Source organism: Rhyacophila brunnea, unplaced genomic scaffold, assembly GCF_057557595.1.
Source record: "Rhyacophila brunnea isolate RB1 unplaced genomic scaffold, BYU_Rbru_1.0 scaffold_18, whole genome shotgun sequence".
NCBI classification, from domain to species: Eukaryota; Metazoa; Arthropoda; class Insecta; order Trichoptera; family Rhyacophilidae; genus Rhyacophila; species Rhyacophila brunnea.
In genome coordinates this window covers 34,439,485-34,466,515 of record NW_028232837.1, presented here as the reverse complement: position 1 = coordinate 34,466,515, position 27,031 = coordinate 34,439,485, and the positions used below count along the sequence as shown (strand labels likewise).

The following is a 27,031-nucleotide window of genomic DNA, read 5'->3' as shown; positions in this document are numbered from 1 at the left end:
CCAAATGCGTGGCGAATTGATGTTTTGTTATCGATAACGCACGGGGAGTGTTCAGATAGGTGCCGTTGCAAAAAGAGAGTGTTAGTACCTATTTGACTTTTTTTGTGATTATTTAAATGAGATATCTAAACATTTACTAACTATTCTATAACAATGGCTGGTATCAGGGAACAACATAATTAATGGGAACTGAAACACCTAACGGGTGTGGAGTAACAGGTAACCGAACCCGAGTGCGGAAGAATATGGGAACTTGTCAAGAATACCTACGTCATTCTAAAGCTTTTGCTTTGTTCTGACAACATCTCTCGGCGTATGCATGATACTCGTTCAAATTTAGTGTATTATTTGAATACACACTATCGACGTCTAGAATGTGTGTTTCATTTTCGTAGGACAGTCACACAATCAAAACCCTGTTTCAAAATGTAGTGATTGGGGTATAGCCTATCTGAATTATATTTATTAATCTGTTCTGTGTCTGGTATGTACTGTAATATAAATTAGTTACTTCCAGGGCCGTTGCGAAAAATGCGCTAACAAATAACAGTCGTACATTAAAAAGAATGTACCATAAAAAATTATCTTAGTCAGTTATCAGCGACATAATAAAATATATCAGCATAAAGCCTACTTTACATGCTCGGAATTTTTACTCTAGTACATCGTCTGCATAAATTTATGTTACACATAAAACCGTAGCTAATCGGTTATTCGCTAATTGAGGCTATTTTTAAATACAGGTTAGATGTGCTGATCGGATGTGCAACCTCAATTTCAGTCAAATGTCAGAGCATATAACGCCGACATCAGCAGATTATTGTTAATTAAATAAATACTAATAAATAACCTCACAATTTCTTTCTCAATTTGCCGTCCCTTGAAATGTACCACTTTTGAGTGGTTAAATTACTTGTATAATCACCGAATCTAAAAATTAAAAACACTTTTCTTTTCAATTAGTTATCACAATCAAACTCTCGTAATCTAAAAAAACGTAGGTAGATATAAATCTACATTCTTTTATAAATGGCATTGTTTATTTGTCTGCACAAAATATGGAAATAAAATAATATATCCAGTGGCGGCAGATGAGGCCATCGCTTCGTGAACAATTGTGAAAATCTTAAAAAGATTAATATTTTTCACAACATCAATGCTAAAAATTTATGAAAGCATAAAACAGCCTTAGAGTGTTAAATGTGGTGGTGACACAATTATTGACAGTAGCGGAAGGTGGATGTAGCGTGTTAAGATCCGACATAAATAGTGCATACTAAATTTTGTCAGTCAAAAGTATTTGTTTTCATTGAACTAAGACTATAACGTATGGATAGTCTTTATCGGTTATTTAAATTCAATTAAGCTCTGCCTATTCTGAGCCATAGTAGATAATAGTCAAAAAAAATCGTTTATCTATAAAATATCTAAAATTATGCAATTAAGCCATACATAATTTTTGTTATTGTATAGATAGAAGAATATTTTTTATCGATTATGGTTTGGCATAGGCAGGGCTTACTGAATTAAACAAAAAAAACTAACCAACACCATAATAATGTAATATCTACCTATGTACTTATTCTTAATTCAACGAAAACAAATAATAAACTATTTTTTTATTCAACGAATAATTCACAAGATTTAAGAATGTAATATTCTAAGTATTGAACATAATGAAAAAATGTATTATAAACCAATAGAAAACATATTTTTTGAAAAAGTAACACACCCCGCAGTAATCGAACCTGCATCTCTCGTGTATCGCGCCCGCCGCGCATTGTCTGAAACGTGTGCACTATTTGGATCACCCATAGCATACCTAGACTATTATAGTTTGGTATAGACAGTGTTTATTTAAATTTTCAAAAGTAAATAGCGCAGTCTGCAAATTGTACTCTTAGCTCAATGAAAACAAATAAGTATGACTGACAATAATTAGTGTGCACTATTTATGTCGAATCTTAACAGCCTACCTCCACCCCTTGCCACTGACTTCTGATGTATCAATAATTATTGTAGCACTAACCACGGTGGCCGCGCGGCATAAGCGTTGGACTATAAAGCCGTGGGTCCCAGGTTCGAATCCTGGGTCTGGCAAATACACATATTGTTATTCAATTTGTGTGTGTCAGGGTAAGGACCTAATAGGTTGAGCAAGTGGCTGACATCCATTTCTCGTAAAAAACAAAATCTGTCAATACAAACCTCCACTCTGTGGAGGCCCATATGATCCTATCAGGATCGGACATGGTCGGAAATTTTTTTAACGTTATTTTTTCGTAGGGAAACCTCTATACCAGTGGTGCACAATATATTTGAAAAAAGGGCCAATGTATCTATTTTCTATTTTTCCACGGGCCGCTGTGGGTAAAATAGACGATACATACATTTTATTAAGACGTCATAATGAATTTGCACGATAGAACTTTGTATATTATCATAAATTAAAATTTTTTCGTATGCAATGAAAAATTTGCTGATCACCTACTTGTTACTTTGGGCCGCGTTTTGTGCAACACTGCTCTAAACGTTTATCAATAATTAGTGCCTCGGGGTTCGACCTATCTAAAACCGCCACTGAATTATATCAGTGAATAAAGTACCTATCTTATAGAATAGAGAAACTATGTTTTATCTACATTCTACATACATTAGGTAGGTATTATGAAAGCTATGTACTAAACTTACATGATTTGAGAAAGATGTCTCCATTTAATTAATGTATTTTTTTTTTCAGACGAAACCTCAGCCTCCAACCCGTCGATAAAGAAGAAGACGCTCATTTCTTCACTTACCGAGATGTGAACAAAACGCATGTGTCCGTGGTGCTTGCACAGAGTTTGGAAGACCTCGTCGATTCAGACAGCCCGCAAAACGTTCTGAAATTTCGGCTGGGCTGTGACTTTGCTGACGGAGACGATACGGTTCGTAACTTGGATATAATTGTTTTAAACACTCATCGCTAGATGTCGAGCTATTAGAATTATTTTTAATATTATGTAGGAATAATAATACATTGAAAAAATCTAAATTGTCTCCTCTAAACTTATAAAATATATATAAAACTACCATGGAAATGAGGCCCAATGACAGTTAAGTAGTGTAGTGAAACAATAGTGTAATTAGTAATTTTTAACAGTTTTAATATTCGTCGCTAGATGTCTATTAATTTGGCTTCAAAATAATATATTATTGAAAAAAGTTCCCACCTCAAAAATTATTAATATTCGCACCCCCAGTAAAATACTGTAGTAAGTCAAAAATTGGCATTTTGCAGGAGAGCCATTTGAAGTTTCAAATATTCTTTGTAAATAAAGGAAAAGTCTGAATGTAAAAATTATTACTCATTTTTATGGAAAAACATGATCTATTTTCAACTGTATTCATCATTTTTCTCTAAAACATATACAAACGGAGATATTTGAATATTTCTGAGTTACGACTGTATTTTATTAGGATATTTGACAATTTCATGGTAAAATTTGAATCAACTCAATACTTTCTATGTAAATTTCCCTACCATCACTCTAATAATTTCAACTAATTTGTTGGGCACTGTAAAGGAAGGTTTTCAAAATATTAAGTTATGGTACAATCTTTAAAGATTTATTGAAAAAAAAGAAAAATACAATTATTAGTTCAAAACAACAAAAAAATACTTAATTATTTAATTTAATGGGAAAATAAATTTTTTACATACGATTTTTAATTTTTAAACATCACTTGGAAGAGAAGCAAAAAATCATAATAAAATTCACGATGTTTAGCGGTGCAGAGGAAAGCAAATCCTTCTTTTTAATTGTCGTTATTTTTGGCCACTCTTGATATGCTTTGGATATATTGAGACCATCCATTGGTAACGGTTTGCCTATTTGCTGTTGTCGAACATTCAATTTCCTACCTTCTTCATGATAACTGGCTTTAAAAAGAATAATGTATGGATAGTCTCTGTCTACTTTTATAACTTTAATCTTCTGCCACAAAACTTTTTCTCCATTTTCATCCGTGTTGTAATTTTTACCGATTTCATCTGCTAGTTTTTTCATGTTGAGAAAATTATTTATCGTCATGGGTTTAACTATGTATGGTTGTCCTGTTTTCTTACTTGTTTGTACAATGGTAATCATTTAGCTGGGCACAAACATTGGTCCACTTTTTAGAGCCCTGGTTTTCTGCTGCTCAATTGTAGAATGGACGATATCGCCTTCATTTTGTTTATGCCCGGTGACCAAAAACTTATGAGAGATCGTTGTATTTTTTTGTGAATTCCCGGTGGCATATAAATACATTGCAGCAATGTATTTATTTTTATTCTGCCCGGCACAATTGTCACTGTAAAAAATAAAATGCTCATTGTGGTGATATTTTTTACATGCATTGTAATCGAGTACACAGCTACCAATTTTATTGGATCCTCATGCAGCTTGACTCTCGTCCCACATGTATCAGTTTGCAATATTTTCAGTGATATTATAGACTGTACGATTGTACATTGCCAAACTTTCGTTTATAATAGAAAGTTGACACATTTCCGCAAGGAAGCGGTAAAACAGCCTGCAAATCATATACAGCTACATTAATGACGCTATTTTGGCCATTAGTTCGGGACTCTGCTACGTCTTTGATCTTTTCATCCCTTGCCTCTTTTTTCCAGGTTGATGTGTCTCATATTTTTCTTGAAGTTGTTTTTTTTCATCTGGTGGTGAAGAATTATTGTATAGGTCGCATTCAACGCACAAATCTTTTTTTAGGCTTAAAGAAGCCAATATTAAATTCGTCATTAAATATAGATGCGTATAATAGTGTTCTTTTCCAAATGGCATATTGCTGTCAGCTTGTTGTTTTTTGTATAACCGATACATTTCAGCAATTGTTAATTTACCATCTAAATACAATTTGGACGTCTGTGCACGCAAATAATGTTACTCGATCACTGGGAAAGACTTAATGTGAGCTTTTATATCATTTTTTAAACATCACTAATTTTTTTGTGATTTTTGTGATCTCTTTGTTCTGGAATTGGCGTTCCGGAAAGAAGATCTCTTGTTTTCCATGCAGTGGAGCAGTACCTTTTACTCACCCCAAATGTGTTGATAAAGTATTTTTTGCATACTTCTTGTATTTTACTTCCATTTAATTGTTGATAACAAAAATTGTTGCCTCTGCTGCTTCCAGTTTTTTTTTGTTTGAATACTTTGGAACAATAATATCCATGCAATTAGTGAGAAAATTACGCTGTATCTCAAGATTTTCCTGTAGTAACAGAGTTACAACAGTATTTTTTTGAAAAGTATTGTTTTAGTTTTTTAGAAAGCTTCTTGTAAAATACTGTCGTAACTTAGTTACAACACTATTTTATTATCTATTCAACAGTTTTCGGAAAGTAATGTACTGTATTAAGTGCTTTCTCTCCGACACTATTTGAGTTTGAGATACGATAGTATTTTATTAAAATAGCAAAAAAAAATACGAATCCAACCACATCCATAACTCGAAAACGCCCATTTCAGACTTACGACAGTATTTTACTGGGGGTGCGTTATGCTTAGTATACATGACATTTTGTAATTGATACATGACATGTAAGCATTGTATGCACAATGTATATATTATCTATATTTCAAGATAATAAATGTAATATTCTTTTTCACTTTTAATCATATCATTCTATCACTTTTAATCATAGATAATATACGTATACTTTTAATATAACCTTTGAATACCTAAATGAAAACCATTATAACCATCAAATTTAATTTTTAGAATTTTTTAAAAATGAAAGAACAATATCAATATAAATCATTTGAAACTTAACGGGCGGCTGAAGAGCTCGGTATTCAAATATAATTTAGTATGAAATGGACCTCGGCGTCGTACGCACGTTAATTTAAATCGATCTTTTGGCAAAAATCACTAATCATCGGAGATTTTATTTAAAAAAAAAAACATTATTATTACTATTGTCGACCTTCTATATTATTATTATTGTGGACAATCTTACATTATTATTTGATAAACACATGCACGTGTCCGCTGATCAGAAAACGAGGCTGTCAAAATAATATAATATTTGTAAAATGTTAATTTCATCATAGTTTTTAATCAAACCTGTGCAAGTACATACTGATAACTTGGGTGGATATCGTGGCAAACATACTATTGATATATCTACGGGTATATTATTATTACAACCCAATTCAAATTGAACATAGGTTGATACTCAATTACTATTATAGTATCTTTATGATTTCGAGAAAATAATACGATGGAATATATTATATAATCCATATCAATTATTTGAAAACATTATATTTACATGTATATAATATAGTGAAAAGGTCAGATAACTGTTTTCTCTGCAAGATAACATCAAAATTTATATATACTTACTTAAATGAAGAATTACATTCACGAGTGAGCACGGCTTAAAGTTCAAAGTTGATTTTTTATAACTAATAGAAAATGCTGTTTGTTTCTACGAATAAAAAATCACGGCAATCAGAAAGGCCGGAAAATATGGCCGACAATGCATGATACACAAACATAAAATACACAAAATTACAAACACATACGAAGTTTACCGCACACGTGCAGACCACGTGATATTTGTTTACGCAAAATCGTCGCTTTCCAAAATGGCGAATTTGGTTGCCAGTTTTTACTGCGATGAATCACTGTGTTCCTTACTGTCTTTTTTTATTCGTAGGTTTGTTAAAATCGGAAATGAGTTGGAATATAATGCAACCAAAACTGGAAAAATTCTATTATGGGTGTTTACTTTTTGAATTAGTTGACACCAGAAAAACAGGTACATGCCACTACGTGAACCACAGTGGATATTATGCCGGGTCCAAATTGGCAACATATCGCCGGCAACCTCGTTAAATTTTAAGATAAGTATGATAATTATCGTAAATTTTTTTAAGCCATTATGATAATTATCGTAAAATTTATCGAGGTTGTCGCGCGACATTGTTTTGCGCCAGTGTGGACCCGGCATTAGATGCACAAAACTTAAATAAAATATATTATAAATTAAATTTAAAAAGTACAATATAATTAATTGCGTCGGCAGCCCTGTTAGATATTTTTTATAGTGACAGTCATTTTTTATATGCCCGCCAGTCGATGGATTAATAAAAAAATAATGTGTCTAGTGACTGTATGTTAATAATTATTTTTAGGCACTCATGATATAAATTATTTCGCCCATTGGCTTTACCTACCACTTGTTTCACTAGTATAAAAGTGAAGTTGCGCAGGCAATAAAAAGTCACTTTCTTTTTATAATAGGCAGACACTAAATTCTACGTTTTAAAAAATATGCATTAGAATTAAACAATACCTATTATTTTTAATATGTAGGTCCTAAACATTACAAATAAGCACTATTCATTAGTAATGTTTTTTGGATAGCACATGAAATAAAAATGTAGGTAGATATGTATGTCAACATCCTTCGTATATTTAGTTCTCGGACAATTTCAAGTTAAAAAGTTATTAATATTATATTATTAAGTTTATATCGTGGCTAACACATAATCAAAAAAGTTATCATATCCATCATATCAGTTGCAATACTTCACACCAAAGAACTGATAAACATATTGAATTTAGTAACATTTATTAGAAAGTACTATTTTTTGGTCACCCCATAGCTTCACTTCACGAAAACCACCAAACGGGAGTTTATTGAGACAAACATTGGCGGCAACCTTTTTATATTAACTAGTAGACCAGTTATTATGGACCACATGTAAAAAAATCATATTTTCAATTCTCAAGGCCGATTCTGTAGAGCGTCCTCTTAAACTCGAAATATTGAAGTTGTACAGATACTGATATAAAATATTATATTAAGTATATAAAACCTGAAACTTGTTAAATTGATATAGGTATTGCATGCACAGTATTGTTATATTATTTATGAATATATGGTCGTCTTGTACCGAAACCAAAACACTCACAATAAAATGCAGGTGTAATACGTATGTAATAACTGTACTCATGTGAAAAATTGTACATATTATATTGTAAAAATAGGCAGTCAAACCATACCACACAAATTATTTTGTTTTAGAATATTTTTTTCTTTTATGGTGTTAACTGTAGGAATGTATTTGAATTTAAATAAAACACAATTTTATCGTAGGTACTAAATCATATGTGAAAAATACCGAAATGACAAAGACACGCATATATACAAAATAATGAAATCAAATAAAAAATCTCTTAGCATCCATAGTACTTAATCGTATTTTTTAAATTTTGGAATAATTAATATTGATCAAAAAATTCTTCATTTTACACGGTTTTTTTAGCTCGTATTCTTATTTGTCCGGTGGTTTTTTGTCCGGTACAAATCTTGCAATCGATTTTTAAGTAACTTCCCGACTAGCTAGACATTTGAAACTTTTAGAATATAGTACACGATGCCAATGCATTTTTTTAATACTTTCAGCCATCTTTAAGTAGAATTGAATTCATTTTCAGTTAATTCTGTTTTGTTTGAAAAGTTATTTCGACACCATTATTGGTTGCTAGGGGTCTGGGGTCCTAGCAACTAAATTATTAATATTTACGTGCGTTACTATGGAAATCAATATGATGTCTTGTCAATTACAATTTTTTTTTGATCGTTTAAGCTAGTCAAGTCAAGTTTATACCTACCTATGAAATTTAAAAACGTTGTATATAAAAAGTTCTTTTTATCTTGTAATTATTTTTAGAGAAATTATAGATTTGATAAGAATTTAAATCGATCAGTATATTTAAACGTTATATACAACTTTCGTACTTTATGTGTGAAATCAGACTAATAACAATAATAGTACTATAATAGTAACTAACTAGCTTAATTAATAGAACCATTCATATCAAGTTGTGTCGTTTGCGCCGCGATAATTCGTTTCGTAGACAGATTAGAAACAAAAAATATCTTCAAAACCAGTGTTCGAAATGGAAAATTTTACGAACCGGAGCGTTGGATAATTTTTCTAAAATATTAACAAATTTATCTAATTTTGGGTATATTATTAAAAAAATAATTAATATTATATAAAAGTCAATGAATTTAGTTGCTTTATAATAATTTACGAACCGGAGCGCAATATTTAATTTTTCCACGAGTTAATTTTTCACAATGATCGCGAGAATTTCACGAACCGGAACTGTGCTACTGTAATCAGTGCTCAAGACACGTTGGCGTGTAGCAATTAGCATGATAATTAAATGTGGTAATTAACTGGTCAGCAGTGAAAGTATATATCGTCACTGTTCTGGCAGAAGACACTAATTCGAAAAAATGACATATTGAGTTAGTACCAAAATGTTCCTTATTTCAAACTTTACCGTCTGGAAACCTTCTTAATAAATAAACAGTCTTTATTTTAAAGTCATCCTTTTTACGATTACTTAATAAACTCACATGATAGATCATTATTTCAAACATTTTAACAACTTCAAAGTCAAATTACTCAAAACTAGTACTCTCCAGTTAGTGTGTTCTGCCAGAACAGAGACGATATTATGTATCTAATAGCCACACGCCAGGTGTGTTTTGAGCATCGACTGTGTCAATTGGTCTTATCCATTAGATAACGATGGAAATGATCTAAAAATTATGTGATTTTTTTCGTTTCTCAATAGCTCCTCCTGATAAAATAAACAGTGACCTTTGGTCTTTGGATATTCGTTTATTTTTCTTCTGTTTTATTATATTGCATCTTCGGTTTCAGATATCTGCTTTCCTCTCGGTGACCGTGTATGTCGAGGACGTGAACGACCACTCTCCCAAGTTTAGCGAAGCACCTTATCAAGTGACCGTCGACGAGCTGACACCTATTGGTAAGGAGTGAAATCTTTTTTTCAATTTCTCCGAAACCCTGACATAAAACGGCGGATTTTTTCAAGGTCCCTCACCACTCTAATGTCCATCGTCGAAACCAGCCTGCCTACAAACATAAGTTAACTATTATCACACATAAAAGAATAGCAATACATACTTTGACAATGGGATGCATCAATAAAATATGACAAGGATCAACGCTTACAAGCAATGTAAATTTCAAGCAAAATTTAAATCAAATTGTATTTTGGCTCTCTCATGTCGGTATAATAATGTTGTAATGCATGACCATTCTTCACTCATATTTAGGTACACTGAATATGTTTACACAGTTTATTTTAAATATAATTCTTGTATAGTAGATATCTGAACATTAGTGTACATACTTATACCCAATGTTTCCTGTAAGGTGTGCGCGTGCGCGCACACCTACCAAAATCTGTCCGCACACATGTTTTCATCCCCCGCACAGTCCGTACACAGAAATATTGTAAAAGAAAGTTTTCTTTGCCAGATAATTTGAAAGAGGATTTAGTTTTATGAACGCGATTAAATCAGAATCAAAAAATAGAATTGACGTTACATTTAGAATGTTTATTACGAATAGCGTCATACATTTCATCCGGGGAAAATGTTGACTTAAATGTAATTTATAAATATTAACTTGATAGAATGGACAGGAGAGAGAATAAATAGTTTAAAAAAATCTAAATAAATTATGTAAATGTTCATCGTATAAACATAAATCATTATTTTTAGTGTCTTGCCTTGCCTTGTAGTTTATTTATTTTTACGAATAATTGTAAAGCTTAAATAATCGCTCAGTATTGAGTCTTTACCACTGTAATGTACTCATACACACAATTAAAATTACGTGTTAAATTATTGTAGACTGTGATAAAACAGTATTACCTACATATATGTCACATAACGTTACGTTCCAACATTAGTATTGCGGTTTATATTATTATGGTATCGCTCTTCTAGCATTGCTGCAGGATGCTAGGGGTTACTTTATCGATGGAAGATGTGCGGCTAGGTGAAAAGGCCAAACTAAATGATCTAATCACATGGAGTCATGGCCTCCACAAGGAGGGCGGCTGACAGGGCTCAGGGGGGGCCCGGCGTGACGGGTCGATCAGATAAATGAGATAAATACACATCTTAATTTTGCTCTAATAGCAAAAAAATCGCCTGCGGCGCTAGTTTACTTTGGACTTATTACCATTTTAAAACATATGGTTGTTGTGACGTGTTGAGTAACATGTGTTAAAAAGTCATTAAATTACACTGAATTTTGCATTGATGACAAAACTCCTTTCCATAATTCTGGTATATCTGTCCAATCACGATTTCCTTCTGAGATAGTCTCTATTTGATAGTCGCACGTGCATAGCAGATTTTGCATTTCTTATAATAGTGAATATCACTTACGTACTCAGTTAATGCTAGTTGCATTGCGATAACTTACATAGGTACCTCTGCGAAGCAATGTTTTTGGCGTAGCTTGCTTTTTTTGCTCCACCCACCACGTTTGAATACCCATTATGTGGTTGTTTTCCGTGCTGTAACGAAACTTAGCTGCCATTCAATGTTATGCTTAAGAGTGACCCAGGAACAACCTCCCAAGCAGGTTAGCATGCATTAAACTAGAGTGTGCTTGTTTCGTATCATGATGATCGCTCCCCCTAAGACCTTATAAACCTTTTTAAAGCTGATAAATTTTTCGACTGACTGGACAACTGAAGGTCGAACCGAATTGACAAGTTCTTCCATCTAGCTGTAGCTGCAAGAAAATTACAAACAACTATTGATCAAAACCAAATAATATGTCATGGACAATATATGTGTCTGTGTCTAGTGAAATATTAAACTTATGTCAAGTTAAAAATAACATATAATGTTTAAACTATAACAAATATCTAATAAATATTTACAAGATAAAAATAAATTTTTATATAGAACGTTTTAAAATTTTCTGTTGAATCATATAAACTTGACTTGACTAGCTTAAACGATCAAAAAATGTGTACTTGATAGAAATAATACTGAAATGTCATATTGATTTCTATAGTAATGCACGTATATATTAATATTAATAATAAGTTTAGTTTAGGACCCACTTAGCAACCAATAATAGTTTTACTTTTTACGGATTTCTTCCGAAATAACTTTTCATACAAAACAGAATTAACTGAAAATGAAATCAATTCTACTTAAAGATGGCTAAAAGTATTAAAAAAAATATATTGGCATCGTGTTATGATATCTATATTCTAAAAGTTTCAAATGTGGAGAAGTTAGATAAAAATCGATTGTAAGATTTGTACCGGACAAACAACCACCGGACAAATAAGAATACGAGCTAAGAAAAACGTTGTAAAATAACACTGAATTGTTCGGTGTATGTCTATATTTAAAAGACTAAATACTTGTTTACACGACATTTCGTCCTGAAACATGTCTCCTTCCTGTATCGTCGAAGGCTGTAGACTGGCGGCGAAGGCTATATTTCGTGTCCATGAAAAATATCAAAAGCTCAAGGGTTTCACACATTGTGTTCCTACCCTCTGCAAAAAGCTTTTAATTAAAATATTCGACAGTACTTTGTACGGTATTAGTATTGCGTAAGTAATAATTTTATTAGTAGTAATACATGAATGTTAGGTCTTTTATAGGTATACTACAAGAAAATTTAGAGAGGTTCACCGAATAAATATATATATAATATGTCTACTGTTAGTGTATTGTAATGACAATCTAATAAAAATAATTACTCTCCCAATTGTTGATTTTAAAGCGTATTTTATTATCAAATATAAACATTGATTTTGAATACGACAATGATTTCAGTTATCCCAGCCACTTTCCATGACGCTATAAACATATCAGAATGAAAATATTTTAGTGCCACACTTACTTGTCCCGAAACGAACTTGCACGAGACTGATATAACAACCATGCACCTTGGCGCTTAAAGAAAGAGTTTTAGAAAATAGAAAAGAATCTTGACTTGTATAATGTTTGAGGCTTTCACGATTGTTTTTTACCGTAGTAGATTTTTGGGTTTCCACCGTGTGTCCTTCTTCCTTCTTTACTCGACGTTTCGGGCTCGTTGCAGAGGCCATATCATCTCATTTCTTCTCTATATCATCTCACGTATCATCTCTTGATAATGGCCTCTGCAACGAGCCCGAAACGTCGAGTAAAGAAGGAAGAAGGACACACGGTGGAAAACCAAAAATCTACTACGATAATCTTGACTTGCACTGCCATCATTTAACATTCATGACAATATGAAGACAGTGTCCTCTGTACCCGTATACTAAAACTCAGCCAAAATAGAGATCTGGACAAAAATAGTCAGGAGTTGTAAGTAATAAATCTATGGAGGGATTGGAATTATTCCGTCCTCCATATGACGCAGCAATTTTTTCAAATGCCTCAAAGTTGGCGTGACCAATCTGGCTCGTGTGTTGAAATACGACAATCAACATGGTTATTCATTAGAGAACAAAGATAGCCGATCATACAGACGGTTACATGTAGTTACAAAATAATTATAAAAGTAATAGCACCATATTGAAAAACATTAAAATTAATAAAATAATAAAAAGATTAATGAAAGAAAGATAAAAATTAAAAAATACTACATGTACGGTGGCCGCGCGGCATAAGCGTTGGACTATAAAGCCGTGGGTCCCAGGTTCGAATCCTGGGTCTGGCAAGTACACATATTGTTTTTCAATTTGTGTGTGTCAGGGTATGGACCTAATAGGTTGAGCAAGTGGCTGACATCCATTTCTCATAAAAAAACAAAATCTGTCAATACAAACCTCCACTCTGTGGAGGCCCATATGATCCTATCAGGATCGGACATGGTCGAAAAAAAAAAAAAGAATAAAAAAATAAACGATGGATATGGACCCCGTTTACAGTAGATATCTTAACAGACTTTGTAAAAGTATTGATTATCAGTTATTCTCTTCACCCACGGGGGCATACCCTGGATCCAAACACACAGTATGATAATTTCAAATTAAAAAAAACATTCATGTTTATTTCTCATCATGTGACAGACGTCTAAGTATTTTACTAAGACATAATCATCATTTAGTTATACATATGTTGTATTCGTGTTTAGTTTATGAACTTTTTTTTAAGAAACAGGTGGTTCTTTATTTTATCATAATATCAGTTAAGTTTAGTCTAGGCAAAATTAAATGGCAAAATCAGCACAAAAATAATAATAGGTGGCTTTATAGTGAAACTACGTGCAAAAAAGGGTAAAACTAAAAGCCATAAACTCTACTCCACGGTGAATGCAAGTACATTATAGTGACAAACAGTCACCATGTTCAGTGTGTCTAATTCATTACTTGCTGTATTCAATGTACATAATATAATTATTATGTTGTGTTTAAATTCAGATTATGTTCCTAAAGATAGTCATATACTATCAAGCAATACGTAGAAAAAATATTACAGCGGAAATATTACTAAAACGACTAATTTTCGTCTGGGAAGATCGGCGTATGTATACGAAACTTGAATAGTAAAGACACGAGAAAAATATAGACTACACATATATTAAATATGGTGCTAAACAAAGACCAAAGCGAGTCAATAATCAATATGCTTGACATTTCATAACTCTCTTACAGAGAAGATGACGGTTACATGTAAAGTTTATGTAAAACGTTTCACCGTAGCATAGTTTGCCGTGAGCTTTCTATCAGAGAGAGATGACAGTATACTATTTTTTTTTATACGGCCTCCAATTTTATTAGACTCAATATCAACATTAATTCAATTATCATAGCCGATTTTGGCATAATTCATGAATTCAAGAATGGAAACCTAACATAACCTATCAAATAATCCAGTATATCAGCTATTTTCAAAATTTGTTTGCCGCTGGCTTCCTGTAAACCGACAAGAACCGTGTTTTATTTAGACATGAATTTTATCTCAGTACTTTACGACCCAAAGAGGTTGGACGGTCTTTAATATTCGACCATATATAATCCGTATATACCGGCAAATATTAATTTTCATGTTCCCACCAATATCACTCGTAACTCTACGGTCTTCAAAATACCTCGTCGCAGGACAGATGTTATGTTTCATGATGCTGTGCATCGTGCAATTAACTTATTTGATAGCACCATAAAGGTTGATGTATCTTTATTAACTATATAATGTTTGTGGACATGTTAAATAGGTTAAATTTATAATTGTATATATTATCATATTTCTTTAATATTTACATAATATACACATGCTGTCTTTTCTACTTTCTTATTATTTTAGTTATTTTTAATTAAGATATTTTTATAATTTTGTATTTATTATGTATTATGGCGTATTCGCCAATCGCTTTAATGCTGTAATACTCTTTTTCTAAGTAAATAAATAAATATATTGCCGATATAAAATTTCACGGTGAAGTGTGATACGGACACAAATTTCCGGACATGGAGAATGACAACTAGGAAAAACGAGGATGGATGGACCAGATCGAGAGTGCTTACCGGTTTTCCACTGGTGAATGTAGAGAGATGTAAAGACGAGTTGTAAATTAGGTTTCAAGAGAGATGAAGTATTAACAAACAAGAAGAAATAATATTGAAAACTAGTAGGGGTTTAGTAAAGAAGTTTGTATAAAATTTCAAGGCATGTTTCAACATTTTGTACTATACAAAAAATAAAACACCCTATATTCTAAACAAAGTAAGCTTCAAGTTATATCTCCAAGTTACTTATCTCAAAGTCAGGTCTATAGTTTACTATTTTACGACATCCTTGGGTGACCTTTAGATCCACACTGTTCTATAGAATGTAGCTATGGTGACTTGACTTAATTTACTATGGAAAGCAAAGTTTCAGTTGCTAACCAAGAGCCATAGTAGGATTTTACCTACTCGGCTGTCTTAACATTTATTTTCACGTGATAGCTGGTGTTAACTATCAATTAATTTTTGCTGTCAATATTTAAGACAAATCCAAAATATAATACCTGCTTATTCCACTCAATTTAAAAACAATCAGAATCGATTTCGTCCGATTAAATATTACTACTACTTCACCATGTTCGATCCTTATACCTATTAGATCCATACTCTGACTCCAAACACAAGTTTAAAAACAATATGTGTAAATACCAGACAAATTTCAAGCAGTCTGGCAAATGCCAGACACAGGATTTTAACCTGGAACTTACGACATTATAGGCCGACGCTTAAGCCGCTCGGCCATCGTGTTTTTTTCCTTACCTGAGAGATGCAGGTTCAATTCCTTTCTTACTTAGGTACTCCCGGTTTTACTTGTTTCAAAAAGATTTTTTCTATTGGTTATAATATATTTTCTCAGAAGTGTTTTCAATATTATTAATGTTCAATAATTAGAATGTTACATTCTTAAATATTGTGAATTATTCGTTGAATAAAAAATTGTTTTTTAAAAATTATTAGCAAGTTCAGCTACAACAAAAAATCTTGGAGTGATCCGTGACGTCGGTTAGTAATAATTGAAGTAATACCTACTTTTATTTGAAATACAAAAGCCGATCGCCAATAGTATCGCAATTTCGAAAGCGCTTTAGTGAATATTAAAAAGCCATAATGTAAAAATTTTCGCAATTAAGTATGACTCCTTTAGATTAGTGGTCTATGTGCGTGGGCGCGATACCCGAGAGTAGTTGCAGGTTGGATTCCTGCGAGGTGTCTGCGAGATTGTTTCTATTGGTTATAATATCATTCCTCAGAAGTGTTTTCAAAATTATGTATGTACGAGTATAATATTAATCTTAGAAACTTTCAACTTTCATAATTTTTAGTCCACGTCTAAGGGTAGATTTTTGAAAAAAATAATTTTATTTTCTTTAATTACTATCGTAAATACGAAGGTGGGTCAATAAGTCCTTAGAAAAGCCGACAGGTGGCGCGACTAGTACTGCAAGCGGTTTGTTTTCATGCAGCGGCACTACCGATTCAGTATGCTGCGAAGTTTCAATCAGATTGGTCGGGTTGTTGTGTGTTTCTCGTACATTTAAAAAAAAAATTTGCTTGTGGAAAATGGAAAAATGGAAAATGGAGAAAATTGAGTTTAGAGTTGTTATTAAACATTTTAATATAAAAGGGTTAACAGCAAAGGAAATAAAAAATGAGTTGGATTTATTTCACGGCATATCTGCTCCTTCACTTGCAACTATTTATAACTGGTTAAATGAATTTAAACGTGGTCGTACATCAACAAAGGATGAACCACGCTCAGGACGTCCTGTAGAGGTGACTACACCAGAAATGATCAATAAAATCCACGATATGGTGTTAAGTGACCGGAGATTAAAGTTGAGTGAGATAATTGAGGTTACAGGGATCTCAAAAGGTAGCGTCATTTCTATTTTACATGACAAATTGGGCATGAAAAATATTTCTGCAAGATGGGTGCCGCGTTTGCTCACAGTCGACAATAAACGCAGTAGGGTGGTGGCCTCTAAAGCCCTGTTGTCGCTCATGCAACGCAATCCGGATGAATTTTTTCGTCGCTTTGTGACTGTAGATGAAACATAGATACACCACTATACTCCCGAGACGAAAGAACGGTCAAAGCAGTGGATTGCGAAGGCAAACCATGTCCAAAGAAGGCGAAAACCGTAAAATCAGCTGGTAAGGTTATGGCTACTGTATTTTGGGATGCACGTGAAATTATTTTCGTTGACTATTTGGAAAAAGGAAAAACAATAACAGGGGATTATTATGCATCTTTATTGGACCAGCTATAAAACAAAATTGAAGAAAAACGGCCTCATTTAAACAGGGAAAAAATCCTCTTTCATCAGGACAATGCCCGTGTTCACACATGTTTACGATCAATGGCTAAAATTGAAGAATTGAAGTTCGAATTGGTCGACCACCTACCGTATTCGCCAGATTTAGCACCCAGTGACTTTTTCCTTTTCCCAAACTTAAAAAAATGGCTAAGTGGACAACGTTTTTTTTCAAATGAAGAAATCATCGATCGGACAAATGCTTATTTTGAGGACCTTCCGAAAACTTATTTTTCTGACGGTTTAAAAAAAATTGAGAAACGTCTAACCAAGTGTATTGAGCTCCAAGGAAATTATGTTGAGAAATAAAAAAAAAATACAAAAATAAAACCTGTTTTAATGCTTTTTTCTAAGGAATTATTGACCCACCCTCGTAATACACAGAGTTTTATATAAAATAAATTAGTTGACAACATTATCGCTTAAACGTGCTTTCCATCCACCACTAGCCAAGTTTCTACATCCATTATTCTGGCATATACCGAGACGAAACTAAAGCTACAGACCCTTAAAAGTTATGCTGAGAGTGCCTCAGGAACAACCTCTGAAGACATTGCTTGATGTACAACAGCGTATACGTATTTTTATTATGATTTTATTTATTATTGTAAAGCTTTGACGTAAAGAGACGTAATCGCTTTGCATATAAAGCTGTCGCAAGCTTTTTGAAAGCTGAACGAGATTTTAATTTTATATAAAAACACAATAATTGCCGTCCGCTGATTATTGCCATTCGTTATTATTCATTCAATACTAGTTGAATTACCTAATTTAACTCTTCCACGCTTTCTTGCATTAAATTTGTACGTATCTTTGGCTCCTCAGTACTCCTCCAATAGTACCTAAATATAGACCTAACCACTAAGGCATTATGGCCGTCAAAACAATTTCTAGGACATAGAAAGTAAGCAACAGAAATATTAAATTACTGTAATCATTATAGTACCAGTACTAGGTAAGAGCCTCGTATCTACTGCCCTTTCACAGTTTCTTACCAAAGGTATGAATTACTTTAACAGCAGTTATCTCGGAAATTCCTATGTTAAAATGGAACCAATATGACATGGTCTATTTGTTTCCTAACGATAAAAATAAGAATAGATCAAATAACCAACCAACAATGTTCCATTCTTCTATGATCGATATTAGATATTCACAATAAATAACTAGTGAACATAAATAATAATACTATAAAACTTGTTTATTTTACTTACCTTATATTATTTTACTTAGGCTCTGTATAAAATATATCAATAGGTTAGTACACAGATGTTGTAGGTATGTTGAATATTGTATGATTTTGAAAAATTCGATAATAAAATTAATTTATATTAAATTATATTTGAATGAGAAAAAAAACTTCAATATATTACTCCCAATTTACACATAATAATATATACAATATTTTCACATAATAAAAGTGTGTTCTATCTCGAAAAATCAATTTTATTTTGAAACAAACTGTGCATACAATATATTTTGACTATAAATGTATATATTATAAAATAGGTAGTCATTAATCCCGTAGTAATTAATACAGGGGTCTAGGACGATTTGGCACCGGACAACTGGACGCCACGGAATTCGAAAATAAATAGACGTTAGGTACTTACAGGTACTTTAAAAAAAATATTTAATATTATTATTTATATTTAAATGATTATATTATGATTTAATAGTTGGTGAGAATGTAAATATGCAGACGTAAATAATGATTTAATCGTGCATATGTTTAAGTTAAAACGAAAAAAGAGTTTTTTTATTTTATATAAAGCCTTAGGCATGGCAATTCTCAATCCGCAATAAAGAATACATTATGTTGAATTAAAACTACTAAGTAGTAGATAGAAACTGATTAAAATACCTCGTCTACGTTCTGTATACGTGTCTACGACAATGCGGCGTCCAATTGTCCAGAGTCCAGTTGTCCCATTCCCTAATACAGTTGGTAAAACGATAGTTCTTAAAAAAGCATAGAAAAACGGTTGGACCGTCTGGGACTCGAACTTAGAACTCTCATATTCCAGATGAGTGCTCACGTCTTTAAGCTAACGATCCTTTTATGATTCACGCGAATTATTTCTAATAACTACGTTTTATCAGAGATACTTCACAATTCAGGCAATCGAAAGCGATCGACTTTGTAATAAAATAATAATGAAGGTTATATTTTTTCTATATTACAGAATGTAAGATTCTTAAATTAAATTTTATATGTATTCAGTATTCAACAATATATTAATAAAGACGTAATTCTTAATTGTTATATTATAAGCTTGTTATGAAACCGTAGTTCGACGCAATAAGCTTTGAAATATTTAACTCTCTGAATATATCTGAATAACTCCTCATTGAAACAGTGGGTACGGGTTCGATCCCGCGTCTGTCAGAGAGTATATTTTTCAAAAATATTTTTCATCAAGAGCATGCACATTATGTTTTGTCAAATTACTTACAAATATTAACCGCAAAAAGATTAACTTGAGCGCTGTTAACTCAAACCAAAAAAATAGACAATTTCATACGTATTCTTTACATTAATAAAAATATCCAGTCAGTACCTCTGTATCCACATACGTCAGTATCACACTCGACTGAAATTTTAATAAACCTGTGCGATCGACAACGGTTGGATATAGGCACGCGCCCCTCTATCAGAATCTCAATTTACCACTCCGCAACTACCATCTGAGTACTTTATCGAATCGTGATGAATCGTTGGAAGCTTGATATTTTCGTGATGTTTAATATTAGGTTAATTTTGGAAACTTTTAAAATATCAATATGAAAGTCTACTAAATTGATGTCTATCTAATGTAGTCTAAACTAAAGCAAGTTTATGAGGATAAACAACTCAATCCGTGTCAGCATATTGATCGGCGATATTAAATAACTAACCGAAATTATAAATTCTTTAATATCCATTTCCCGTAGTGTCCAATTATAGCAAACTCATTAAATAGCTGACTGCAATTATAATTGCCGCAATATCCAAATTTCCATATAGTCAGCCATATCCAATGACGTTAACGTCATATAGAGTAGCTGATTCAATTATAATAATTATTTCCTAAATATTCTTTTCAAGATATTATTTTGATTGTGAGTACGTCAATGGATGGCGAATCATAGTTCATTGGACATGTCACTCGAATATAAGTTTCCGGTCTATTAGTATCTCTGTCTCTGTATCGCACCGCAAAACATCTCATTCAACCGAGACTCGGACCTCGGAACACTATCATAAGTATTGTAACATATCTACTGTAACATAATCGTGTACAGACTGTTTAAGCTGCAAATAAAACTCCCTCCTCCATCCATCAGAGCAACCACCAAATCTCGACTTCTTCATCCTCATCAGCCATACATGACTTCCACATGTTTCATTAATATTGGTATATTTGTATCTAAATATTATAACGAAACAGGTAGACAAAAATATTAAAAAAAAGAAAACTATAATATGTGCTTGAAAATAGAATGAACGCTTCAATTTTATTGTTAGAATAAATATATTAAGAATGGATAGTATAAGTGTAATCGAGAAAATGTCATAACAATGATAAAATTACTAATGTTATTAAGCTTTTCGCTAGAACATAGTTTATATATAAGGAAATAGATTATTTCAAACGTCTTACATTTCCCGTATAACCGGAAGAATATTTTGATAGCGAAAAAAATAAACGAAAACATCGATAAAGAAGTCAGTCACATTTTCAATATAGCAACTCATTTTGGTTGGATTGAAAATTGTAAACATTTACTTAAACTTAAAAAAAAGAGTAGTTAAAAAAAATGTCATCTTCACTCGGAGCATAATTATTCTGCATCAATAGTGAAGGGCGACTTACGGGAAATAGGAAGATAAAACTACTGATGAATAGGTAAATACCAAAGACATTATTAATGGACGATGCACTCAGTACAGTAGCTGGCAAGTAAATTCGCCCATAGTGACATTCGCACGTGCATATGTAGACGTCACGCAATATCCATTATGCGATATCACGCATCGGGAATTTATAGCAATATCACCTTTATTGTAACGGCGTTAGACCAGTGTTTCTAGTATCAATGTTCATTTGAGCGAACCTGTTCGAACCAAACCATTCGGCAGACCCGATAAAAAGTTTCGGGAATTTACAGCAATATCACCTTTATTGTAATGGCGTTAGAACAGATTATGCCATTCAAAAAAGTGAGTGTCATTTTTTTTCCAGATGCTTCGTCCATATTAATGTCATTGGTACATACTAATAACAACGACAGACCAAACAGATGAAATTTCAATAACTCACTGACGATATAAAATTGAGCGATGAGTTTAAATTATATATCGTCACTGTTCTGGCAGAAGACACTAATTCGAAAAAAATACATATTGAGTTAGTACCAAAATGTTCCTTATTTCAAACTTTACCGTCTGGAAACCTTCTTAATAAATAAACAGTCTTTATTTTAAAGTCACAGTTTTTACGATTACTTAATAAACTCACATGATGGATCATTATTTCAAACTTTTTAACAACTTCAAAGTCAAATTACTCAAAACTAGTATTCTCCAGTTAGTGTGTTCTGCCAGAACAGAGACGATATTTTCTTAAACATTGATACACATCAAAAATCATTAGGTAAAACTATTTTTATTTTTTAATGACAATCTACATTCAAATTGTGTAATTGAATATCATAGGAATCATTTTTTTTTTAAATTATGTGATTATTATTTTTTTTGGACAAACCTGCGGTCATAACCTACGGTATTGCATACACTTCGGTAGACGGAGCTGAGGTCACGTGACCTGAAGGTCATAAAAAATAAATCTGGGTTCTTAACAAAATAATCATATAATTAAAATAGTTGGCGCTGTTGCATATTTTTTACCATTGATACGAATTCTGAATTCAATACTACTTGAAGATTCTGACGACAGAGGGTTCTGGTTATTTTTTAACTTTATAATGTCTTTAGTCTATTTTTCTTAGAAAGTAGGCTTTAAATAATCGCCTAGTATGGAACCTTCACCACTGTTCTGCATAGTAATCGACGTATAGTTACGGTTGTTAGAAATTCACTGAACCCATTGGACAATCGAATCCAAACTCACATTGAATAAACATCGTGTTAAATTGAACGATCATCCATTCGTTTTTGTAAGGTACGTAAAGACTCCGGTACCGCGGTGGCCGCGCGGCTTAAGCGTTGAACTATCACGCCGTGAGTCTCAGGTTCGAATCCTGGGTCTGGCAAGTACACATATTGTTTTTCAATTTGTGTGTGAGTCAGGGTATAGACCTAATAGGTTGAGCAAGTTGCTGACATCTATTTCTCGTAAAAAACAAAATCTGTTAATACAAACCTCTACCCTGTGGAGGCCCATAATATGATCCTATTAGGATCGGACATGGTCGAAAAAAAAGAAGACTCCGGATGTTTAGTGAGTTACAGAAACATTTGTAGAGAAAATAAATCAATTAACTTTAGTAAGCAAATATATTGATTATATTATTGCATTCTAGGTACCAGTTTCAAGTACATTTTACATGTCACATTATTTTTGTTTGTATTATATTGCAGATTTTGGGTCTCCCTTGCAAGAATATCTTATGCGATGACCCACCACTGAACGATGAAAATGCATTAATAAAATTATGATGTAATAATATTGTTTACATAGACGTAAACCCTTAACGTAAGAGAAATCCAATAACTTCGAGTAGGGCAACGTGGCATGGATAGGTACATGTTGGGCATAATATAAAACTAACCAATGAACAAAAAGACAGACAAATTACGCAATGTGTTATAGGTCTCCAAGTTTCTGAAGTAGCAATAGGCTGGACAATCATACAGTGCTACCCAAGGGCACTACACGAACACAGGGCCGCCTTAAAACCTTCTGAATGGGTGAACTCACCGATTGAAACGGACAAAAGTGGTAGCAAAGAATTAGAGACGAAAAATTAAGGAACGGTCTTTATCCAGCAGTGGATCGACCCCAGCTGATAATAATAAATAATGATATACCATTTTGAGCACAAATGAAGTTATTTATAAGTTTTATAAAAACCACAATTTAAATAATTACAAGATAAAAAGAGCTTTTTATATACAACGTTTTTAAATTTTCTGTTGAATCATATAAACTTGACTTGACTAGCTTAAACGATCAAAAACATTCGTACTTGATAGAAATACTGAATAATGAAATGTCATTTCATATTGATTTCCATAGTAATGCACGTATATATTATTTAATATATTAGTTGCTAGGACCCCCTAGCAACCAATAATGGTATCGAAATAACGTTTCATACAAAACAGAATTAACTTAAAATGAATTCAATTCTACTTAAAGATGGCTAAAAGTATTAAAAAATGCATTGGCATCCCGTTCTGATATATTCTAAAAGTTTCAAATGTCTAGCTAGTCGGGAAGTTAGTTAAAAGTCGATTGCAAGATTTGTATCGCACAAATAATAATACGGCATAAGAAAAACGTTGTAATAAAAAATACACGTATTGTATAACTCTCCTGTTTTACAATGTCAATAGCAGTTGTTTTAACAAGGATATAGTTTAACATTGATAATATTATGTACCTCGAAAATTCCAGTTCAATCAATAAACCTATTTTTTGTTAACAACCATGGGCCTATGGCGATTTCATGTTGAAAGCGAATAAACACATAACGCAGAAATGCGACATTTTGGCTCAAAAGCCAAAAAAGTTTGCCGGCAGACAATCTGGCCTCCAGATGAGTAAATAACTGACAAAGTTGGATGACAGATAAATAATGCAAATTTTATTACACTCTTGGTAAGTAAATGTCGGCTATCGCAGTGCTGGGAGGCTGCGAAAAAGCTTTCAGACTATATACTCGAGGCTTTATTCAGTGCCGTGCACTTTTTCTTATTTTTGCTTACAATAATATTATATAAATAACAATAATTGTTATAATTTCACAAGACCCGAAAGACCTCCAAGGTAGAATGCAACAACTCGCGGATGTCAGTCAAACGGTCGGCCTAAAGATAAATGTCTCAAAGACAAAAGTGATGAGGAACTATTTTTCGGACCCTGCGATTATCTATATTAATGGTACCCAACTCGAGCAAGTCAGCAACTACGTCTATCTCGGATAGCAGATGCCCATAGACGGAAGCATGCACGATGAAATTGCTCGAAGAACAAAGCTGGGATGGAGTGCTTTCGGACGTCTGAATAGTATATTCAAGAGTGAGCTACCATTATGTCTTAAACGTAGGGTGTTTAACCAATGTGTGCTACCCGTGCTCACGTATGGCTGCGAGACGTGGACCCTCAACACAAGAGATGTCCAAAGGCTAAGAGTTGCACAGCGAGGCATGGAGAGGTGTATGTTGGGCATCACGCGAAAGACCGTAAGAGAAACGAATGGGTTAGGAAGCAGACAGGAGTACGCGATGTAATAGACGTTGCCAAACAGCTGAAATGGAGATGGGCGGGGCACATTGCTCACCGAAAGGGCGGCCGCTGGACAAATGCCGTCATCCAGTGGTACTCAAGGGGCACGAAACGACCACAGGGTCGCCCTAAAAGCCGCTGGATTGACAAACTGGTAAAGTTCAGCGGAAACACGTGGCAGCGAACGACACAGGACCGAAAGAGTTGTAAGAAGCTTGGGGAGGCCTTCATCCAGCAGTAGATTGACCCCAGCTGATGATGATGATGATGAAATAACAATAAAAAATATTTATCTGAGACTGGTCATCATTAGGATGATAATTGCTTTATGGACAGATACCCGGAATAATGTTTTTGATCTGTTATACACGGCTATGTAGTCTAAGAAACTTTTAGTAAAAATCTATACAGCCACATCCAAAATACATAATATCATATTATATAAACATAATATTTGAAATAATCCAATACTAACTAAATTAATTTTATTATGTAGAAGAGTGGAACATAGCAAAAAGACCACCAAATAAACCAATCGATAAGGAAGCACACAAAATTGTGCAATGCAATATAAATGTTAATGGTAACGTACTGGACATGTCATACACTTAATGGATAACCTTTGAATATTACTGATTAATATAACAGGGATATTCAAGGAGCCCAAAACGGCTGCTCAGCAGAGTTTCGTTACACGGGTACTACAGAGGACACTTCATGTCACTAAAGATAAATGACGGCAGAGCAAATCAAGATTCTTTTTTTTATTTTCTAAACTATTTCTATTGCTAACTTGTTAATTAATATTTAATTACCGCATTTAAATATCATGTTAATTGTATCTAATGGGCAGGTAATGCAAACGCGCCAGTCGCGTTCTTAGCACTAAATGAGTTAAGCACTTAAGTGCATCAGTCTCGTGCAGTTTCGTTCTGAGGCAAGGAATTAAAATCTTTTGATTCATACACTTGTACAGCGTCATGAAAGGCGGCCGTGCATAAATCGCAGTTGCATATACATGGCGGGCGGAGATGGGGTTATTCAAATGGCACAATAGCAAATAAAACTAGTGACGAATAATTGAGATTAGTTTAAGTGTTTACCCTGTTGTCTGACACTTGATTGGTGAATTCAATTATGATCCAATTTTAAAATTTATAGTCATCAACATCATCGCTTCAACCACTCTAGATTCAATGGTGGATAAATATCCATCTTTGCTATAGGTATCCTCTTTCCACGCAGGAATTGTATATTAAATAATTAATAGGTAAGGGAGAAGGCGGCTCTCGTGGTGCAGTGCGTAAGGCGCTTGCCTTTCACCCGAGAGTTCCTGGGTTCGATTCCCGGTCAGGACACACAATATGTGTTTTTCTTAAAGCTTGGGTGTTTGTGATTGTTTAAAATTACTAACAACCATCTTGTACGAAAAAGCAAGGAGACATGATTATTAATAGTTCTTATAAGATAAAAAAAAATAGGCAAGGAGCAACAAAAGTTTTGACCATAATACAGAGTGTAAAGATCTTTAAGTCGAGTCAGGCTGGACATTGTAATAATATCATCATCAGCCAGGTTCAATCCACTGCAGGATGAAGGCCACCACTAGTGACCTCAATTATTACTCTCGGTCTCTAGTTCTTCGCTGCCACGTACATCCACCGAACTTTATGTGATTGTCTATACCGTGGGTTTTAGGGCATTCCTGTGACGTTTTATGCCCATTTAGTACCATTGTATGACGGAATTAAATTTGTCTTTCGGTTTTCAACTCAGAGACATGTCTAGCCTAGCGACCTCGATAACTGTCTATTATAATATAGTGTATAAATATATACTCTATATTATAAAATAGAACATGATATTTGGAGACCAAGGTAGGTACACTAAAGATTT

At 33.2% G+C, this 27,031-nt stretch overlaps 1 protein-coding gene across 1 annotated transcript in view; it reads left to right on the top strand.

Annotated features, from left to right (window-relative positions):
- Cad89D (cadherin 89D) overlaps positions 1 to 27,031 on the top strand; it is a 194,530-nt gene that overhangs the window by 100,024 nt on the left and 67,475 nt on the right. Inside the window, exons 4-5 of the mRNA XM_085945290.1 lie at positions 2,741 to 2,927; positions 9,741 to 9,849. Of these exons, the coding sequence (XP_085801416.1) occupies positions 2,741 to 2,927; positions 9,741 to 9,849 (296 nt within the window). The remainder of the gene's footprint in view (positions 1 to 2,740; positions 2,928 to 9,740; positions 9,850 to 27,031) is intronic.